Source organism: Neurospora crassa, linkage group VII (genome assembly GCF_000182925.2).
Source record: "Neurospora crassa OR74A linkage group VII, whole genome shotgun sequence".
Taxonomy (NCBI): Eukaryota; Fungi; Ascomycota; class Sordariomycetes; order Sordariales; family Sordariaceae; genus Neurospora; species Neurospora crassa.
The window spans coordinates 3,632,424-3,653,068 of NC_026507.1; the positions used below are offsets into that span (position 1 = coordinate 3,632,424).

General features: G+C 52.4%; 7 protein-coding genes and 1 non-coding gene across 9 annotated transcripts; 2 read left to right on the forward strand and 6 right to left on the reverse strand.

Moving 5' to 3' along the window:
- Nucleotides 1-666: 666 nt before the first annotated feature.
- NCU08174 (hypothetical protein) lies at nucleotides 667-3,483 on the forward strand. Its single transcript, XM_954474.2, has 3 exons — nucleotides 667-1,196; nucleotides 1,284-1,338; nucleotides 1,413-3,483. The coding sequence occupies exons 1-3, from the start codon at nucleotides 994-996 to the stop codon at nucleotides 2,964-2,966; spliced, it is 1,812 nt and encodes a 603-aa protein (XP_959567.2). The 5' UTR covers nucleotides 667-993; the 3' UTR covers nucleotides 2,967-3,483.
- A 964-nt stretch (nucleotides 3,484-4,447) lies between these two features.
- NCU08175 (hypothetical protein) lies at nucleotides 4,448-5,893 on the reverse strand (the record flags this gene model as incomplete). Its single annotated transcript, XM_954475.1, has 2 exons — nucleotides 4,448-4,852; nucleotides 4,922-5,893. The coding sequence occupies 2 exons, from the start codon at nucleotides 5,891-5,893 to the stop codon at nucleotides 4,448-4,450; spliced, it is 1,377 nt and encodes a 458-aa protein (XP_959568.1).
- A 583-nt stretch (nucleotides 5,894-6,476) lies between these two features.
- Nucleotides 6,477-6,558, reverse strand: NCU15293. The gene has a single exon. It is a non-coding gene; the product is annotated as a tRNA-Ser (tRNA).
- A 2,377-nt stretch (nucleotides 6,559-8,935) lies between these two features.
- On the forward strand, nucleotides 8,936-9,805 carry NCU08176 (pectate lyase A; the record flags this gene model as incomplete). The annotated part of the gene is made up of 2 exons (XM_954476.1): nucleotides 8,936-9,264; nucleotides 9,376-9,805. 2 exons carry the CDS (start codon nucleotides 8,936-8,938, stop codon nucleotides 9,803-9,805), a joined length of 759 nt encoding a protein of 252 aa, XP_959569.1.
- Nucleotides 9,299-12,977, reverse strand: stk-51 (serine/threonine protein kinase-51; the record flags this gene model as incomplete). 2 transcript variants are annotated; one of them, XM_011396972.1, is made up of 3 exons in its annotated part: nucleotides 9,299-11,044; nucleotides 11,105-12,552; nucleotides 12,632-12,977. In XM_011396972.1, the coding sequence occupies 3 exons, from the start codon at nucleotides 12,676-12,678 to the stop codon at nucleotides 10,287-10,289; spliced, it is 2,253 nt and encodes a 750-aa protein (XP_011395274.1). In that variant the 3' UTR covers nucleotides 9,299-10,286. The 2 variants fall into 2 exon arrangements, with proteins under 2 accessions (XP_011395274.1, XP_011395273.1); XM_011396971.1 differs by lacking the exon at nucleotides 12,632-12,977 and having other exon boundaries at nucleotides 9,999-12,578.
- A 315-nt stretch (nucleotides 12,978-13,292) lies between these two features.
- On the reverse strand, nucleotides 13,293-15,914 carry NCU08178 (purine nucleoside permease). The gene is made up of 2 exons (XM_954478.3): nucleotides 14,891-15,914; nucleotides 13,293-14,819 (listed from the first exon to the last, which is right to left on the reverse strand). The coding sequence occupies exons 1-2, from the start codon at nucleotides 15,023-15,025 to the stop codon at nucleotides 13,707-13,709; spliced, it is 1,248 nt and encodes a 415-aa protein (XP_959571.3). The 5' UTR covers nucleotides 15,026-15,914; the 3' UTR covers nucleotides 13,293-13,706.
- Nucleotides 15,915-16,007: 93 nt separating this feature from the next.
- NCU08179 (hypothetical protein) lies at nucleotides 16,008-17,592 on the reverse strand (the record flags this gene model as incomplete). The annotated part of the gene is made up of 3 exons (XM_954479.3): nucleotides 16,008-16,588; nucleotides 16,650-17,009; nucleotides 17,073-17,592. The coding sequence occupies 3 exons, from the start codon at nucleotides 17,590-17,592 to the stop codon at nucleotides 16,008-16,010; spliced, it is 1,461 nt and encodes a 486-aa protein (XP_959572.3).
- A 692-nt stretch (nucleotides 17,593-18,284) lies between these two features.
- NCU17263 (hypothetical protein) lies at nucleotides 18,285-19,502 on the reverse strand (the record flags this gene model as incomplete). Its single annotated transcript, XM_011397083.1, has 1 exon — nucleotides 18,285-19,502. One exon carries the CDS (start codon nucleotides 19,500-19,502, stop codon nucleotides 18,285-18,287), a length of 1,218 nt encoding a protein of 405 aa, XP_011395385.1.
- Nucleotides 19,503-20,645: the final 1,143 nt, after the last annotated feature.

Here is a 20,645-nt window from a genome sequence, read left to right on the forward strand (position 1 = left end):
AGGCTGTCGACCATCAAAGAGTCGTCAATCTCATCATTGTAACCTTTGAGTCATGGCAATCAGCCGCAAACCAACGGGTAGACCGACGATCTGCAAGTCAACAGTCCCATTTCATCACAGATTCTTGCTTCTTCGTCTCGCCGAGACCGGGCATAACTACGGTAGCCTACCCATATGTACTACATAGTCTTCCTGGGCAAGCATCCGTGGGGGTGGACCCCCACTACATCCACACTACTAGAAGTCCTGCCCCCACCGAAGGACCAACAGCTCGACGATACATGTAGCACAAGTGGAAGACCGAGGGAGTTCAAGTTCTCGAACTCATCAACATTGAAAATACATGAATGTCCAGGAGATCCGAGGCGTTGATGGCAGTTACCAAACACAGCTAGATACACCGCCATCTCCACATCGATCCACGATATACATACAGTAGTCTCTCCTAACGACAGGGCAGTTACACTACACTACACCTTGGTGATCAGTGTAGTGTACATCACCCCCCGGTACAGGACTTGTGCCGCACATGGACATTCAGGGAATATTTTAGCGAACGGAGCAACGCCCCTCCGTCTCATTGGTTAGACAAAAGTGGTCTGCATTAGACATAAGGCGCGTCGAATCCTCAAACCCCACCTCCACCAGTCTTCTCGTTTTCTGTATCGTCTACACACTACGGCCAGCCCTTTTCGTCACCTACGGATCCGGCGCTACCATCAGGACTACGTACGTACGAGTCAGCAACCGGTGGCCTAGAGAAGGCTTGACGGGCCATTAAAGGCTGGTACAACTCATCTTCCATTCGTTCCGCCCTGGGCCCCATTCCGAATCAAGCAAGTGGCTTTTGCAAAACGTCTCAAAGGAGCCTTCAACCCTCTTACCAAGTACTCGCAAACTGGACTATTGCACGCCTCCGACTTTCTGGAAGCCCGCGGGAAGCAGACAACTTTTGTTTCAACCTAGAGATTGGTGCCCTTCGACTGCTGATTCATGCCTTGGCCCGCTTCGAGTTCGTCAGACCTGGCCCGTCGGTTACCGGATCCGGCCTGCGCCATGGTTAGCTCGGGAGCCATCCATTCCAAGGAGGAATGGGAGACGTGGAAGAAAACAATTACACATCTGTACCTGTCCGAGAAGAGAAAGCTCCGAGATGTGAGGGAGATTATGATACAGAAACATGGGTTTCGCGCGACGTGAGTGGAGATCCCTAGTTTTACACACACTTCAACCACCACGGTATGCAATGGCTGGCGGAGTCTGACTTGCAGTTACCAATGTAGCATACACCAGTACAAGATCAGACTCCAACAATGGGGCCTCGAGAAGAACAATAAGGTAAGACAAGCAAGTTCCGGCTGGTACGGGTAATTATGGCCCAGCTTTGCTCACGCGGACGTTTCGTTTCCTAGGAGAGTGACATGAGATACATGTCGGCCAAGGCCGCTCAGAGAGCTGCTCAGGGCAAAAAGTCGGCCTTTCGCGTCAGGGGCAGAGACATATCACAAGCTGAGCTCGACCGATACTGGCATCGCAAGCATCATGGCCATCAAAAAGGTTCTTCTGCAGGGATCGGAGAAGACATTGACCTGTCCTCCATGCCGGAAGAAATCGAGTGCTACACGCCTGCGAGCAGTCGTCCAAGCTCTCCAACTCCGCCCAGTCTAGACCCCCCACAGCCGCCCGAGGCGATCTACCGGGATCCCGCCGTTGTGCCCAACCATTCCGCCGGGACACCTATTGACACGCCTGTCTATATCACAACACCCCCAGCAGCGCTGATATCACCACCCCGAACAGAGCTGGTCAGCCCTACGAGTGTCAAACCAATCAAATCACGACCTGAATCACCTCCCGAAATTCTCCTTCTACGACAGCAACAGCGGCGGAAACCACCAAATGTAAAGACGGAGGAGGAGTCGCCCGAGAGCAGTCCCGACAACTGGCGCCGCAAGCGCAAACTCACCGATTTACACCCACTCACACCACCCGGACACCTCCTCTCGGTTCAGACGGTGGTAACGGGCACGCGGAACTTTTACGTCCGTTTCGTGCACTCGCAGGTAGACGCATCGGACGTGGTCAAGCAGCCGCCGCACTGGAACCTGCGGCGGTTTTACGAACTCGCCCTTTCCGTATCTGCGCAGCTCTCCCTGCCCCAATGGAACGACCAGCGCGACAGCATCGTGACGCTCTACAACGACACGCTCGACCAGATCCGGCCCATCATCACGCCCGACCCGAACCCGTTGCTGCTGACGTGCATTTTCCAAATCTGCTGCCGCTTCTGGCAGGACGGCAAGGCGCAGGCGCTGCACTACCTGCTGAGCTACATCCGGCACGAGGTCGGCCAGATCCACGGCAAGTCCCATCCGCTGTACGTCATCTGCGGCTCCCTGTTGCGCAGCCCCGAGGTGCTCTCGGACCTGGTCGTCACCGGTCTCCGCTGGGCGGTCAACGGGCTGGCGGAACGGCTAGGCGAAGAACACCCGCAAACGCTGGCGGCAGCGCGCGGACTGTACTCGGCCTATTATGCACAGGGGGACATGGTTTCGGCGAAGCGGTACATGGTTGCGGCCGTCGAGCTGGAAGAGAAGTTCCACCCGCAAGACATTCATGGCAGGCTAGACTTGTTGTTCAAAGTCATTCATTGCGAGCTGGGTATGAACGACATTACATCGGCGCTGGAGAACCTCAAGATCGTTGAGAACACGATCGACGGTCTGCCGGGCGCGACCGATTGGCGGGTGCGGATGTGCTATTTGAGGGCCAAGGGCGAGTTGTTGAGGCAGCAGGGAGACCCAAAAGCGATCGATGTGCTGGAGGAGCAGCTGAGGCTGGCGAGGGAGAGCAGCCCGTTGCAGACTGGTTGGTGGGCGTTGGTGTCGGCGGAGAAACACCTGGAGTTTGCGAAAAGGTCGGTTAGGACGCAGGATAGGATGGTGCCTTACCTGGTCCCTTGCTAATGGCTTTCATATCTCGGTCCCTTGCTAATGGCTTTCATATCTCCCCGTCCTTTGGCTGGTTGATGGGTGGCTTTGGAGCAGAAATAATGTCTTTCTTTGTTCTTTGTGTTGTGTTTTCCTTATGGAAAGAGCGGAGGAGTTTTGAGGAGTTGGGACTTGGCTTGCGCTGAAGAGATTGGCGCCTGGGACCTTGTTATATATGTCGTTTTGCTGATGTGTGTAGCTCGGTGGTTTGTCGGAGAGTCGGAGAAGGTCGATCCTGCACCAAACTTCTGTAAGGAACGGGAAGGGTGGGGACGGCTCAAGGCTTACGTAACGGGCGCAATAATTGTAGGAGGGGCGGTACATCACTCGAGGCATCGAAGATGGACGCAAGCTGGTACTTTGAAGGGCACTACCTACCTAAGTACCTACCTACCTTTTTATGATATGATCGGTAGAGTTGTTTGCCCACAAATTCTGTGTCAGTCAAGAAAAACTCGGAACATCGACGCCGAAACGTTAGATACCAAGGAAAAAAAAAAAAAAAAAAAAAAAAAAAAAAACAGCCCGAGCCCAGATAACGGGAAAACCACCCAGGTCCAGTCCGGGGGTACATAGCACCTGCCCTAAAATGCCCTAGCGCTGCAGAATATCAGTGGAGGAGCACGGGCCTAGACTACAGTTTTTTAAAAACAGGTGGGCAACGTTAAGCAGACGAAGCAGTCATATAAAAAAACCGAACACAAATCCAATGGACAGTCCAATACGGCTCGCTTTCGTTAGGTATGTAGGTAGGAAAGACCATCATCAGAAGGCTGTAGGTAGTATGGATGACTGGAATTCAAAGACACATGGTTTCTTCCCTTCATAAAGGCCTAAATTCATACACTTGAATGCATGGTAAGGATATACTTTAACGGTAATGTGACTGAAACGTCATTCATTTATTCTTACAAGTACACTATTCGGCAGAGACATCCGGGCATGGGAACATCCCTTCCGTCGGTCAGCGAGCCGTTGCCGCACTTTTTATTTCGATAAACGAGTTGTTTCTCGCCGAGAGTTTTGGTCATTTGAGTATTCAGTGTAGTAGGTCTTCCTGTTCAGCTCTTTTGTTCACACCGCTCGAACCTCCAAATTTACCACACCAAAATACTCGTGCACCAGACTCGACGTCTTCAGACTTCAACTTTACCTACAGCTCTGTTGGACTTCAGACCCGAATTCACGTCCGTCACCATGGCTTCATTGGAAATCTGTCCCGGTCGGACCCTCGAAGGATAGGTACAGTACAGGTGAGACCGCCCATGAAGAGCCCCTACAAATATGAATCTGTTGGATCTGGGCCGACATCCGACGACGGGCTCAGAAATTCAAGGCCGCTTCTATCTTTATATCATTCGTGGGTTTTAATGCCATGCCAACAACTTCCTTCCTAATGGTGCGGTCAATCCCTTCTATAAGTAGGTACAGCCATAACAGCTACATCCTCCCGAGACTCACTCTGAGCTCGCACCATTCACTTGCAGAAAAGGATGCCTCAAGATCTCCTCAAGGGACATCCTCTGGTCAGGAAACCACCGAAAAATTCCCCGCAGGAGATCCAGAAACATATCCGCCTTCTCCTTCGGCAATTCACTCTGCATCACCACCAGATGAAGTGGACTCTTCACTTTCTTATGCCTCTTCCTCCACTTCTTGAGCGCACTATACCTAAGAAATCCAACATGCGCCGGATTGGACGGGAACACGGTCTTCTTCCCTTCATCCCGCTCCTTCCATGCATTCCGATACAGTGTGGGGATGGGGCCCAGAAAGTATTCCATCTCAGCCAGCACGTCGGTTTCGAGGCACCCGTCAACCGATTCCCGGCTGTCAGGGAAGGCCGCACGCCCCGCGCAGATCTTGACCATGGAGCAGCCCAGCGCCCATATGTCACTTTCCACACTCATGTGCCCGTGACGTAGACGTACGATGCACTCTGGCGCTTTATAATGGACGGGAATCAGCGAGTGGCGCGGCTCCCATGCGTGATGCCAGGCTGAGCCCATGTCGATCACAGTTGCGCGAGGGACCTGTCCTCCAAAGCCTATGTCCAAGTTTTTGCGAGCCAGGATTTCTTTGAGGGCGTGGACGTCGCATTTGGCAGGGAAAACGAGGTGATCTGGTTCTTTAAAGGGCTTGGGGTCCTCCACTTCGACTGCCTCCGGCTGGCCACCATACACCTGCATGATCTCGTCTTGACTCAGTGTGTCCAAGTGCGGTAGGTAATACAGGATATTGGCCGGCCTGAAATCCCCGTGGGCGATGCCCATGTTATGCAGCTTCTGAAGAGCCAGCGCAATCTGTCGACAGGCAAACACAAGGCTGCTGCTGCTGGCCTGACCGTTCCCGTTCCCGTTCCCGTTCCCGTTGTCCCGAGAGCCACACGAACTCTCCTCCTCGTCGTTCGAAAGACCGAGAACTTGTCTGTTATCCACCCTTGGCCCAAGCAGAGGGAGCACCGAGCAAGTATAGGTCGTCGTCTTGCCACCGGGCCCCCCTCTGATGGGGAACTGTTCGTACGGAATGGCAACCTGGTACTCGGTTAGCGCCTTTTCGGGGCTGATACCGGCACGCTTGAACTCCTTGGACACGCGAAGGTCGGTGTCGGCAGTGCCTTGGCGGTGCATCTTGATGGCTTTCCATCGCGAGGGGGCAGTTGCGGGGGGCTTGGTGTCTTCGACGAGCCAGACGGTGCCGTAGGTTCCGTGCCCGAGCTTGTTGATGACATGGAAGATGCGGTCGGCTTTCTTGGCTCCGATTTCCGTGTTGATTTCTACGGGAAACAGTTGTCCGGATGAGTACAAGTCACGGTCTTCTGTGCGGCCGCGTCCGCGAGCTTCGTCTTTGGTAAGCAAAACCACCGGGATGTTACCTTCGCCTTCTTCGCAAGCAGTGGACATTGCAACATGTGCAACGAGGTCTGGTGCTGGCAGAGTAGTAGTTTTACTGTAAGCCAGCCGACGATACGCAGAGCAGGATGCTAATAGGAGTACATGATAGTCATTCTCATTAGTATTCTAAGGCTCGGAGTGCCTTTAAGTCGGGTTCAGGTAGACCCATGGCTCCCTCCCCGTTTCTAGGTGTCTGCGATACTGCACGGCCTGGTGGTTTCTCATAGAAGCGATGTCGGTCCAGCATATTCAATGTGAATCCTTCTATGTTCCTCTAAGGCCTCTTCCATTGCCCTCTCTTCGCCGCGGTCGCCATCTCTCGGGATCTTCTTTTCTTTTGACGAAATCTAGTACAGGTAGCACGAAAGTGCTGCTGCCTTGGTTGGACCTGTGATCATTCACTCACGCAAGCATCACAGGTTTTGTTGATAATTTCCCCTTTTTTGTCTCGTGACTCCCTTTATCACCGCAACAATGACCACGAAAAAAATGAAGGAAAACAAACAAGAAAATGGAAGATGCACAGCAGCAATAGATTGGTAAAAGGAGAAAAAGAAAAAAAAAAAAAAGGAAGTTTTTGGTGATCATCGTGCGACGTGGGCCTGATTCGAACAGACGCTCCCGAAGGAACAAGATTTCTAGTCTTGCGCATTAGACCACTCTGCCACCACGCCAGGGGGTTGTTGTTAACAATCGACGGCAACAATTGCATTTATAGAGCCGAGATATTTGGCACTACTCTTGATCTGGTCTTGCGAAATGAAGACAGTCGTAACGGAACGGCTCCAAGAAAAGAGAAACAATATGGCTGGAAAACTCAACAACATCGTGAAGACTGTCAAGTCTTATTTCCATAATGGTGATTGAGAAGTCCGTCCGTCGGTCGAGGAACATGCGCTTGTGAGGTGAGTGGGTTGCGCACTGAAGGATAGAAGAATCCACCAGTTAAAGCCCATCCATGCTTTCTTTCTCTTCCTTCCAATTTTCTACACTAGGTACCTCTAGTAGTCTTCCATTTTTCCTTCGAATACGCGGAGAACAACCAGTGGATGATGCGAGTACGAACCGAACTTTCTCCGCCGTTTTTCATCTCGTTTATAGTTTCAGTTACCTTCTGCCCAGAGTTCCAGAGTTCCAGAGTCCCAGACCCACGTACATAACCCTGAACCTTGGGAAACGCGTGGCATTGTAACCGTGAGCAGCGGTGAGATCTTGGTTAGCTATGTCCCTACTGTACCCTCTTTTTATTGCCCTACCATAGTTCCCGGGCTCCTTCAACATACCGAACCTACGTATCGTAACCTTTGGACATACTTCCGCGGCTTCTCCCAAACATCATTCCACAAGTTATGATATGAATCCATGTTCGATATGTATGTCTGAGCTCCAAGACAAGGGGTTGGTTGGTTGCTCCAGAAGTTTCACCACCACAAAATCCCACCAACCCGGTGCTGCGGAGGAGGGCTCGCTGCCAAGACGTTGCAGCAATTGCTGCTGCGTTTCTCCTTTTGCGACAAACGTCAATGCGTTCGGCTTGACCCCAGAACCTAACCACAAGCGAACTACAAACCGCGAAAGGAAGGAAAGGTGCAGTCGGTGCAAGTCGGTGCAGGACAACTGCCGATACCCATGACATGACAGCATCAGATCATATCAAGATCCAAATAATTCATCAGAGGGGACAATGTGTAGTATAAGGCCTACCGAGGGGAGGATACATATATGTATATCCGCAATCCACGTTTCCTAGGATCAGGTTCTATGGGGTTGATTGTGGAGGATTGTCAGGCCAGCTATGTATGTATGTATGCAGGTACCACCGACTCGTGAAATATTTTAATCCTTTTTTCAAGCGGTTCATTCCCTCGTCGAGCGACGCACACGGTGTTTTTTTTGGTGACTTGCGCGCGGTGTTGAGTTGAGTTGAGTCTCAGGGCTTCGTCATGTTTTGACCAAAAGATGTTTGGCGAAGGGGCGCAAAGTCCAAGGGGAACGAAAGCCAGGAAGCCAAGCCATCCGGAAACACCGTAAAATAAAGCCAAGACGAGCAGCCTACTTGAACTTGCAGAAAAAGGCAAATGAAGGGACTCTGGGGTGCATGCATGCATTACGCAAGCTACTAACCATTTTCAACTTTGAACTTTGCTCTTTTGGGTTGCTTCGCACCTTGTCATTCCGTGGTGTCCTTATGCAGAAAGCAAAAAAAATGTGGATCAGTAGTGATCGCATGTTTCGTTCCTCCTCCCTCATGGTTGACATGCTATGTATGTATTTTTTGTTTCTACATCTAGAACTACTTACTCGTCGATGAGGTGGATTCACTTCCCCAGCCAGCTAACCAATTCTCCCCGTCCCTCCAGCGAAGGGTAGTTATCTAACCGACGTGTAGAGCGATCAGTCTAAACCTTTGTATCTTTATCAGAGTAAAAGCTAAGGTACTGCACTAGGTAGCGTGATTGATTTTCCTTTCTACACTATGTACTTTCGATACCAGGGACCAGGTACCATCATCAGGCGGTTGCGGATACCCAGCAGCTTACGACCCCAAACCCCCAGACAGGATCAAGTTTCGAAACAAACAACCCTGATCAGGACTCTTTCCTGGGATTGGTGGAAGGACGTGAAACCGCCGAGTAATCGAACGGACGGACGAACGTGTGGATCAACGGGGGGGAGGGGGGGACCTACTTCGGGAACGCATCGGAAGACGGACGGACAGACAACAACATGGGAGTATGCATACCCCAGCGATTACATACGACGTCAAACATCATACCGACACTTGGACAAACTTGCAAAGGGATCCTTGACATGGGGTGGGTAAGGGATGCGAATACGCAGTTGGTTTGGATATGAATAATTGGACCAGACCAGACCAGACCGGTATATAAAGGATAGGACATATCATAACATCTTCCATCGACGATATCAAACTGCAGTCAAACTCAAGCTCAACCTCATTATCCACCATCTCGCCATCTTGACAACCAACCAATCAACCGGCCACCAACACCAACACCATCCAACCAGAAACATCCTTCACACCACACAATGTCTCTCAACATGAAATCCCTCTCCCTCCTCGCCGTGGCCTCCCTCGCCTCCGCAGGCGCCACCAACACCAACCTGCAAACCACCTTCCCCACCCCCTCCGGCACCACCGCCCTCCCCGCCGTCAAGACCATCGCGGCCGGCGGCAGCTTCGACGGCGGCATGTACCAATGGGACCGCTGGCCGTCGACCTGCAACCAGCAGTCCGAGGGCGGCGACAAGGACGCCGTGTTCATCTTGGAGGACGGCGCCACGCTGAGCAACGTGGTGATTGGTCCCAACAACGGCGAGGGCGTGCATTGTAAGGGGAGATGTACTTTGAACAACATGTATGTATTTTTTTATATTTTTTTATTTTTTTTCCCTCCTTTTCTTTCACCCATCCCCTCCCTCCCCCTCCTCTCCCTCTCCAGAGTACTGACACCCCAAAAAAAAAACAGCTGGTGGACAGACGTCTGCGAAGACGCCGCGACATTCAAGCAAACCTCCGGTACCTCCTACGTCAACGGCGGCGGCGCGCGTCACGCGAGCGACAAGGTCCTGCAGCACAACGGCGGCGGCACCGTGGCCGTCAAGAATTTCTACGCCACCGACATTGGCAAGCTGTACCGCTCGTGCGGCAACTGCAAGACGCAGCACCAGCGGTCGTCGACGTTTACCAATGTCCATGTCGAGGGCGCCAAGGTGGTCGCCGGCGTGAACGCCAACTATGGCGACAAGACGACCATCAAGAACTCGTGCATCAAGGACTCGAGCGTCTGCTGGCTGTATGAGGGAACCAGCAACAACAGCAAGGAGCCCAAGAAGATTGGTAGTGGACCGAGCGGAACTGCTTGTGCTGTTGCGGCGCTGAAGACTTCTGGGTGCTAAAAGGGGGGTGTCGAGGGCTGAATGGAGCTGGATGTTTGGTATGAGGTAATGCCGTTAAGAAGGAACGGAAGTTGTATATGTGGGACGGATGTTGGTGGCAGGGTAATTCTCTTCTTTTTGAAGACCAGTAGGTCTCGGTCTTCAAAACGCTGTACACGTGTCAAATCGCTTTTTGCGATGGAGACGGGACAGCACCTTGTAAATAATTCTTCTTCGTACTGAGTATATACCATTTTGAAATACCAAAAAAAATGCATGCAGGAATACTTGCCGGGCCACCATAGTTTGACTTGACTGGTAGAACTCCCTCTGCTGCTTGAGCATCCGAACTCAAGCAAACTGTCTATTTTCCTGTTGCAGTTTGACCCCAACCCATTCGTGTGACCCTTTCCCCTAACGCCGGAGTATTTCTTACCATGCTGTGACACAGAATGCTCCATAATAGCAAGCCGATAGATAACCCCAGAAGTGGTTGTGGCCATCAAACAATCTCATCGTGTGGCAAATCAGGAGGTGGCCAGTGGGACCATCTCCCAACGGCACAGAGCAAGCCCATGTGATTTGTGACCCAGAGAATGGCGAAATGTAACAACAACAGGGAAACACTTGTTTTCCAACCTACCACCGTCCCCGCTCTCCTGTACTGTTCGTTGTCGTAGATAGGAGCAATGTCAGGAGAGGCCCTAACCATGTGCCCGTTATGGTCATGCAACTGGCTATTCTGGTTGTTCGCTTGCTCGTAGCTGCTTCCTCGCCTACTCCCGGGAGGAGGTACCCCAAGCATGACATTGCTTCCTCTTCTTGGCTCCGGCCTCCCAACTGGGTGCAGCAGGTCCAGAATCGCCAGGGCAAAAACCGATGTCAGAATGCTGAGATTAGAAGCGTACGGCCAGCAAATCCATGACAGCGAAAAGATTTTGATGGCCAAAAAGGCAAGCCTAAGCAGCACTCCAAGGGAAAGTCCATTTGCGTCCAGCCACATCCCAGCGTGATACCGTGTTAGCACTGCGCAGTGCCTCATCTGCTCAAGCCGGGTGCTAGGTGGTGGCATGAGCAACGGGGTTGTGATGGCTGGTGGAGATGGGTGCGGGGCGACGACGCTGCCGTTCCTAGAAACTGGGCCAAGTTCAAGCATATCGGATGCGCCCTTTTGGCGGGTATCGGATACTGGCGGGTAACCATCAACTGACGAGGGAAGATCCTCGTCTGGAGATGAAGAAACTTTGGCATGTCTGTGGTCTGTGTGCTCAGAAACGGTCAGCGAAGGCGCATCCGAGGAGGACGCGGCGGGTGACTGACCTGGCATAGGCGTGCTGGGAGGCATGGGAGAATCTAGATCCTGTATCCGCCGCCCGGCTAGGCCAATCGATGGGACAGAACCCGTAGAATTCCCTCCCAACCCGTCTAAGCTTGACTCATTCTTCATGGCACTCAAAACCTCATTTGCACTCGGACGCTCGGCTGGGTTGATAGCAAGAAGCCGCTTAAGCAGCTGGTATAACTTTGCGGGAAGGTCGGGGCGCTCGCGTCGTTCATCTTCAAAACCCTTCCAGTCCGTGATCTCACTGCGCAGTAAATCAATATCCTCCAGCTCCTCGTGGAGCGAATTAGCATTGGCATATGGCAACCGCCCGAAACACATAAAATAGAGAATCATTCCGAGCGAGAAGATATCCGATTTTGTCGTAAAGTTACCGTACTTGCCGCTTGCGTCCTTGATCAACACCTCGGGAGCACAGTAAGAGATGGTGCCAGTCGACCCGGTTGACACGCGGACGGCATTTTCGGGCTGAACCTCGCCGAAATCACTGATGAGACAGCTAGTACGACCACCCTCGCGATGCAAAAGACAGTTGCTGGGTTTGAGATCCCTGTGAATGTAGTTGGCGGTGTGGAGGTAAGCAAGACCGGAAGTGATGTCCTTGAACAGCGAGAAGATCTCCTTGAAGGGCAACTGGCGCTGTGTGACGCTAGGCCGCTCGATGAAACCCTTGGATCGGCGGCGTCTTTGGGCCTTGATCTGCTCTATGGTTGGCTCCTTGAGCAGGTCGCCAATGACATATTGCTGCAGATCGCCGCCGTTGCAGTACTGCTGGAGAATGAAGGCACATGCGACCTTGGGGCCGAACTTGTTGATCTTGACATCCTCGACCCACGAGAAGCGGTACGAAACCAGGTTTGGATGCGACAGTTTGGCGAGCAACTCGACTTCGACAAGCACCTTGCCCAGCCAGGCGTGGTCATCGCCCACGGGCACGCGCTTGCATGCAAAGTGACCCAAGTTGCAACCGTCGATCTCATGGCGCACAAGCATAACGACGCCCTTGCCACCGCGGCCGAGGGTACGCTCCTCGTGGAAAAAGGTTTCAAAGTAGTTTGGGGCAAAAGCCTCCTTCTTGATGCGGGTGGTCTCGGAGGGCACAGGCTCGCTGCTGACGAATTCGGCATTCTGTACGCCCACTTCGTTTCCACGATCGTCTATGGCAGGGACCGGACGGACCAAGCGGCGGATGGGGCTCGAGGGCGGGCGTGGGTTGGACGAAGTCTGGCCGTTGTGGCCGTCGCGCAACATACGGAAGTAGTCGGGGTCGACGTAGGACTCGCGACGGTCCGAATCATCGTCGACATGACTCTCGGGAGAGGTTCGCAGGGGCTGGTGACAGGTGGGGCATTCGTGAAGCTGGAGGCCGCGGATCTCGAGGCGCTGCGTGAGGGGATCGCGGACAACAATGGCATTGCGATGGCGGCTGTTGAGGGACAGAGGCCCAAACATGTCAGCGTCATTGTTAAAATCGAGTAAATGAGGAGTGGGATGGCATGACGCACAGCACAATCTCACGCCCTTCGCGGGGATGGTATGGGATGAGTGACATGACGACTGCTGCTGACTTGGGGTGGTGGTGGTGGTGGTGGTGGTGGTGGTGGTGATGCTGTCCTCAGGACTTGGAGCTGGAGATGGAGTGGACGCCCATTCTGTTTGATGGGCTTAATTAAATCGCCGTGTTCTTGGTGACGCGGACGGTTGAGCGTCTATTCGTATCCTTCTTCTTGTTCCGTCTGTTGTGTTCTTTGTCGCTGTGGCCGTCTCGGAATGGTCGAAATCTCCCGTGTTTGCTCGAAACTGTGAATGGCGGGGGTGGAAATTGGGAACCTTGATAGTGGGAGATGCAGGTCGATGGAGGCGTCAAAGAAGTGGAAAGTTCCGAGAGCGGCGGGGGGACGGTTATTCAATCACTAGAGGTAGGTAGGTAGGTTGGTCTGCTGGGGATGCTTGACCGTTTGCAACTCGGTTTTTAGCGAATATAGAAGCTAACATAACCTAACTTTAGCAGCTGCATTACACCAGATAAGGCCCGGTGACGGAACGGGAAGTGGCATTTTCGGTTAGAAGCCAAGTGGCCAAGGTACCTCTACCTTGGTATAGTGCGTCCAGCGAAAAGAAGCGGGAGCAGCCGGGGCCGCCTTCAGCTGAATGTGTGACAAAGCCTTTGCGAACTGACTGTACCTTAACAATTTCCTTAACAATTTTTCTCCATTCTTCTTTTTCTTCCATGACTTCACTTGGTGACATTCGTTATCTCCCAAACCAGAAAGTCAACACCGACACTGCACGACACAGACCCAAATCTCAACCTCCTGCTTCCCACCATGTCATCTGTAACCAATTAATTGCCTGTCCACTCTCCTCGACATATTTACACTATAATATATGTGTATGCTACGTACTGCACTGCCGGCAAATGGCCCCGAACGTCTCTTGGCTCTGCAGGGGCAATATCGACCTCCCGTCCCTTCACCTCCATCTGGTTCCGAAGCGGATAAAGTCATGATCTGGCTCGGCTAGCTGTCCTGAGGACCGTCTTGTCCAGTGGCACCACGACCTCGACAATGAACCAGATCCTCAAATGCGACGTCGCACCACAGAAGGGCCACGATATCCCCTTGCCCTCAGTTGCGCCCTCGCCTGTTTGGGTGCGGCCGCATAGCCGGTGCCATTGGTCTGGCTTCCCGGTCCAAAGTTGGGCTGTCCTCCCAAGCTGCCAAAGATATCGCCGATATAGTTGGTGGGCTTGATGCCCTTTCGGAAAGTGTGTTCCCAGCCCTGCAGAATGCCGCGAACAATCTCGACGCCCGCCCTGCCCAGGTTGGTCGTGGCAATCTCGAAGCCGTTCTGGTCCGTCATCAGGTGCTGGTAGGATGTGACGTTCGGCGGAGGCCTGTCAAAGTCGGATCCGGTCCGCATGACAATCACACGGCCAAAGTCGACAAGGCCCTGGATGGCTCCGCGGACGAGCACCTCGAGCACGGCGTTGTCTTCCTGCGCCGACATGCAGTAATCGCCCGTGCCGTTCGTCCACACCCGCGTCACCTTCTCAAAGGCTTCGCTGAGCAGAGTGCCCGAGTAGTACACATCGCTGGTGGCCGTGTCGCACTTGACAACACTCGGCCCTTCGGTGGCGGCAGCGTACGCAGCCCCGGCCTCCTTGTACTTGGCCCGGTACTCGGCTCCCGCTGCCGAATCAGCCAGCTTTGCCTTTTGCGCAAACTTATACGCTACGTCCCGCAGCGCTTCGTTGACTTCAAACACCTCAGTGCCATAGAGGGTGGAAGGGTACTGGTTCGGTCCCTTGGTGCCGTACGCAAAGTATCCCGTGCTGAAGTTATCCGGCATCTCACGCGCATCCAGCTCGTACTGCAGAGCGACCTGGATGACATAACGAGAGAGCGCAACACCGCCAAGGGTCGAGTACTTGGGGTTGACACCTGCGATGCCGCCGACCACAAAGTATGTCTGACGGAGGTCGAACTTGTGAGAGAGCACCAGCGCCATGATACTCGCTGCCGCGTTGATCTCGCTCTCTCCGGCCGTCAACTGGCATACAGACTTGTCCGCCGTGCATGCCACCTGAGGGTACAGCATGGACAGCCCGGGCACGTCGATCTTGATGTCGGTCAAGTTTCCGGTGCCCGATTCCACCATGTTTGTCATCCAGCCGTCCGTTTCGGGCTCGAACTACAGCGGGCTCAAGTTAGCACGTCATCCAGCCAGCGTATTCCGCCATTCCTCCGCGTTCCATCACTCACCATGCTGATGATGAAAGCCTTGGGGGCTATTCTCCCCGTGTGGTTCCCATGGTGATGGACGGCCGCAGCGGTAGCCGGGCCTAGGTAGTGAACCAACTGCAGGGCAGCAGCTGCCCAACACGAGAAAGACCGCATGATGATGGATAATGGCCGAAAGAGGAACAAAGGAATGCCTTCAGAGAAGACAGCCACGTCTTCTTATGCACAACGGGAAGGAAAGAATGTGAAGGAATGCATGGCTGCGTTCCCCAGTCCGTCTTATCTTGCCATGCTACCGGACTGCCACGTTCGGCCAAGCCTTATGGATCTCGACGATCATAATATAACGGTGACGGCTGGGCTTATCAGTGCATGGTCTACGAAAACAAGAACGCAATGCGTTTTTACAAAGCCGGCCAAAACTTCGGGATTGATTTCATTCGCTGGAGGCGTACCCAGAGTTACGCTGAGTCTGTTTCTGCATGACGACCGTTTCTTTCCTAGCAGCCACGTACATAGTCATCTGTACATAGGCTCCAGCTCGTCGTTGTTTTCCCTGTTTCTGGCCTCAACCAGATCCCAAAACTGCCACCTAGATGTGGTCTGATCCAGCTCAACTCAGCTTCACCACACTACATACAACCAAGCGGTGAGGACGACACAGGGCATGTGGTGCAATCGCGGGAACTACCCTAGCTTGCTACTAGCCATGCAGAAAATTCGGCCAAAATTTTTTCGGGAAAAGACCCGCTCACCCCGGTAGCGCGGGAATCGCTAATCGATCGGCGAGAAAACTGGGATGATGCCTACCTTTTATCAAGGGAGCCTCCGAAGTTGCCGATGAACACACGACACCACAAGTGAACTCTTCGACAAGCCATCTTTGGTTGATGATCTTGTTGGTCCGTACTGAACACTTTATCTTGTTCGAGTATCTCACGGTTCTCTTACAGTTTTCCATATCGCCTTCACGATGGCTGGATAAGCGCCCTCATCCATCACCCTCATCGACCAAACCAGTCAAGAACACCAATTTTCACGATCCACAAGTGCCTATCCAATCACGATATATGTGATTTTGACCTCTGATATTATGCCTGATTCGGGATACTGGGCACTGGTAGATCCAGCTCCGCATTCACTGCAGGTACACCAAAAGTGCTTCGGTTGCCTTGACCGAAAAGGTAGCCTGGCCACCAGAAACGGGTTTGGTCTCGAACGTCTCGGTCCCGCTCATGGCACAAGATCCATTATCAAACTGCTGGCCCCCGAACGATGGAGGACTTCCTTGATCCACTCTGGACGTCGCGCTTGCTGCCGTCAGCCTCTTCGCTCTGACCGTTGACGAGGTCAAGCCGGTCAGGGTAAAGGACTGAGTAGTCCTTGTCCCGCTGCCGGCGAAATAATCCGAGTTGTACAAGATCACTCGCAGGGGAAGCCCCCTCGAATCAAACGTGGCATAGGCCGCGTAGTTGGTCGAACCACTATCCAAAGCCGTCAGGTGGCTCGCGCCGGCCATCAAGGCTACCGCTGCGTACGCCCCGTAGTACGGAGCCCCCATGCTGTATCGGCCCCAGAAGCAGTATTGGCAGTTGCCGACAGTCCCATGATGGAAGTAAGTCCTCGACATGTTGCTGTAAGTGGCGCGGAGAGCGTAGTCCATGGTCCATAGACCTGCCCCAAACGTCGGGGAGACTCCAGCTGCTCCGCCGCCGGATACTGGAATATGAACTCAGTCAAGAAAGCTTCCTTTAGGGTAAAGGGGGTACGCGGTACATACCCGAGTTTGTCTCACCAAAGACGTACTGCTTCCCGATCGCTCGAGCTGCAGCTATGTCGGTGTCAAAAGTGTGGATGTTCCTTGCGATGGCCGAATGGCTCATGAGACTCTGAATGCTTCCACCGGGGTAATTGTGATGGGCATAGTGTCGAACATAGGATTCCACCGTGGCATTCTCGGTCGTTATCAACTGCGCAGCTCCCCATTTGGGCGGCGCCTCATTCCAGTTCCCAGCCTGAATGATGTTGGTTTTGCCAACCGCGCTACCCACTTGGATGTTCCAGTTATTTTGCGATGCGGCATCTGTGGCCGGAGTCCAGTCGACGCCGGATGTGATGGGTTGCCCATCCTTGACCCAGTCTTTTGTACAGACGTCAGCACAGCCAGGCCCTCAGCTTCAAGGTGTGCTTGCTTGCATCTCACATTCAGGTTCATTCCCCAGTTCAATCGCCAGCAGATTCTTGACCTCGGACACGGCAACCTTGGCCGCAGCAATTGTATTCTCAATCTCATTCTTGCCCCTGTTCAACCCAATCACCACACTCCCCTCGTACATCCCCGCCAGCGTCATGAATTTGGGTCCGAAGGTCAACACGGACGGGGCGTCCTTTGCGTCAGCCACCGAGTAAACGACATAGGCTGACGTGTTGGAGTCATACTGCGCTCTGTCCTGCGTCGTTCCGCCGATGCGGATGGGCGGCCAGACACCTGTTAGTGCCTTCCAGTTGGCTAGACATTGCTGCGTGGCGGTGACGTTGGTGAAGTAAGACGGGAAGGCGAAGAACTCGAATGAGATGCCGATGGGCGCGGGGTCGAGAGGGGCGTAGAAGTAGTCTCCTGTTCCGACTTGGCTGGGGACGGTGAATGTAAGTGCGCTGGAGAAGGGATGGGCTGCTAGTAGGCAGAGGGATGTGGTTATTGCTGTTTTGAAGTGTTTGGTCATGGTTGGAAAACAGTTGATGGTTAGGATTTTGTCGTAAAATAACTGAGGCGGGTTCATAGATTTCGTTACTGGATGACATTCCGATGTTCGAGGTTCGGACTTGAACACCACCCGACGGACTGAGGAATGATGCTGGGGCTTTAACCGGCCGATGCGACGCCATACGACCATGCAATTATGGGAAGTAATTTTTCCGTCTGTCACGATCAGATACCAGGATAATCATACCCTGTAGTGGTACCCGGTGGGGAGGGGGTTCGTTTCCCTACCTCTGCTCCAGACTTCCTTCCCCAACCGGTACAACAAGCGGGATGACACCTTCTCGCTCGCTTGGCGCTGGATGCGCACCATCCATGGTACTTGAGTAGAAGTGGCTGGGTGGTAGCGTACCACACTGGTCGTGAAGACAATTCGAACGCAAGCTCATTGCTACCCCAGCTTCTTATCACAGGCTATTCCAGGTTCTTCACTCTGCCCATTTTCTTCGACGACAACACTTACTTTGCCCTTAAGTACATTCAGTCACATCACACTCCATTGTTTGCCCATTATTACTCAATTTCCATCTATTACGCTCTACCAGGCAGCTTATGTATGTCAACTACCCCCTCCCTAGTACTTCTATCAACCTAGATACTCAACCTCCTCCCCAACTTCCATCACTATACTCACCTCCCTCTACACCACTAGTTCTAAACCCCCATATGCAGCATACCTTCTTCCACCCCCTCCAAAACCCTCACCACCTCCCGCACCACCTCCCTCCCTCTTCTCATCGGTTCCTCACACACCTCTCTTATATTTTCCGTCGATAACAACTCCCTTAGATCTCGTCTCGCCTTGCTTATAGTATACACGCCACAATCAGTAGTACCCTCCATGTCCTTGTCCTCGACAGCCACAGGAAGCAAATCAGCCATTTCTTGGCGTCTTTGCAGATAGATCTTGAACAACTCACGGATTTTTGCATCGGCTTGGTTGATTGCCTGACATAGCTCGGTTGCGCGCTGGAGTGGGATTTCGAATTCTTTGAAGACGCTAAAGAGGGCGCGGGTTTGTTGTTGTTGTTGTTGTTGTTGTTGTTGTTGTTGTTGTTGTTGTTGTTGTTGTTGTTGTTGTTGTTGTTGTTGTTGTTGTTGTTGTTGTTGTTGTTGTTGTTGTCCTGGCTGGTGGTGTGGTTGGGGGAGCGTCATCGGTTGAGTGGTAGGAACAGCAGCAAGCTTTTGGAAAAGGGGTTCCAAAAGTGAACAGGTTTCGAGGATGTGGGTGGTTAGTTTTATTGTTTGTTGGTGGATCGCATCTGCGGTGGATAGGAGGCTGGTTTTTGCTTGGGATAGGGTCTGGAAGGGTTGGACGCCGCCGTCGCCTCCTGGCATGGACTTGCCATTTTTGTTGTTGATGTTGTTGTTGTTGTTGTTGGTGGTGGTAGTGTTGACATTGTTGTTAAGGTTGAAGTTGTTGTTGTCAGCAAAAAGTAAATTCAGAGTGTGATATTCGTTTGTTAGTTGTAGGTTTGGACAGGTTGATACGTTTATGCCGTCGTTGCCTTCCTCTGAATCAGCATTAGCATTGGCATTGACTTCCGCGGAAGCAGTTGTATTAGCAGCAGCAGCAGCAGCAGCAGAAGAAGAAGAAGAATGGAACCTTTGCAAGAGACATGGCATCGTCTGCTTGTAGATTACGCAGTGGTGATTGGTGTGGGTTGCGCAGACGACGAATTGGTGTTGAGGTAGGCGTTGGAGGGAGATGAGTTCCTCTTGTTCGGTTAGTCTAGTAGGGTTTGAAAGGTGGTAGTTGTTGAATGTAGTGGAGGTAGAGGAGGAGGAGGAGGAGGAGTTAGTGTTGGGTGTTTCGACGGGAGGGGAGAAGTCGTGATGGTGGGAGAAGTGGATGATGTTGATAAGGCACATTTTGGGCGCGTGTGTTTTGGACCGGCACAGGTTATGGAGATTGAGATGGTTACCTCTATTGTTTACTTTCGAGTATGTGGTTACCTTGACGTTTTTGATATCTTCTGAACCTGTTGGTTTGGTGATGGTGGTGGTGATGATGGTGATTTCGATGTTGACGGGGTCCGACGAACATATAAATAAATTCATGCTTCCGTGTCCTGACATCTGTTTAGTATTATCTTCACTTATCGTGAGTTTCTCGATCAAAATTGCAGTTCACTACATAGCACGTTTTGTTTCTGTTGTTGTTTCCCGTCTGTTCATGTTCATGTTGTTGTTTCACTCCTGTCATTTTCATATCTGTTTCTCTCTCCCCAGCCGGGAGTCTTCCGATCCAATCAAGGTACTCCTCCCCTGGATTTCTTTGTTCACCTTTCTGCTTCTCCCGAAGGCCGGGGAAGACACCCGAATCCAATCCGAATTCAAGCCACTTGAGCACAACAATCCCATTCTTTCGGAGCTCCATGTCTCTTTTGGAGACTTCCACTTCTTTGTCAAGGTTCCTGACTTTCCGAGTTCCCCGTCCTTTGTTCCCGTCATCAGCACGACCGTCCCGTCCTGGATGGATGGATAGATCACTTATTAGATAGGCAGGTTTGGACAGGTTTGTAGATAGCGCTGGTCATTATGGATGGATCGATTGCTTAGGCATCTAGTTTTAAACAGGTAGGTGAATAGCTGAGCGGGACGGCTTTTAAGAGAACCTAGCCTCCTCCAGTCCTCCTTCGATGAAGATGTTCCGACTCCCGAGTAAGTCAGTGGAAGACTCAAACAACAATCCCCATTGTCGGGAACCTCTTTCTTTCAAACAGACCGCTGTTGAATTCGGGACTCGCTCGGTTGACGAGTTCCGGCTTCCGAGTTCCGAGTTCCGACCATTGTTCATCGACCACCCAGCTTGGATTTGATCGCTAGGTCAATTTCCGGCACGGCAGAGAAAGGGACTTCAGTGCCTGTGCTTGGACGGCCTCTCTTTTCTTCTGTCTCTTTTGTGTCTTTTCTGGAATGGTTGTAACAGTTTCCGGTCAATAGAAGATCAAACATGTTTTCTTGAACAGCCCTCCCCTCGAGTTCCGCCAGGTAATTATTGATCTGGAATTT

Excerpts from the sequence above, each read along its gene's own strand:
- NCU08178 (XM_954478.3), bottom strand. The coding sequence starts at position 15,025 with ATGCGGTCTTTCTCGTGTTGGGCAGCTGCTGCCCTGCAGTTGGTTCAC. Across the intron at positions 14,820-14,890 it reads AGGCTTTCATCATCAGCATG|TTCGAGCCCGAAACGGACGG; the intron begins GTGAGTGATGGA and ends AGCCCGCTGTAG.
- NCU08174 (XM_954474.2), top strand. The coding sequence starts at position 994 with ATGCCTTGGCCCGCTTCGAGTTCGTCAGACCTGGCCCGTCGGTTACCG. Across the intron at positions 1,197-1,283 it reads AAACATGGGTTTCGCGCGAC|CATACACCAGTACAAGATCA; the intron begins GTGAGTGGAGAT and ends TTACCAATGTAG. Across the intron at positions 1,339-1,412 it reads GCCTCGAGAAGAACAATAAG|GAGAGTGACATGAGATACAT; the intron begins GTAAGACAAGCA and ends TTCGTTTCCTAG.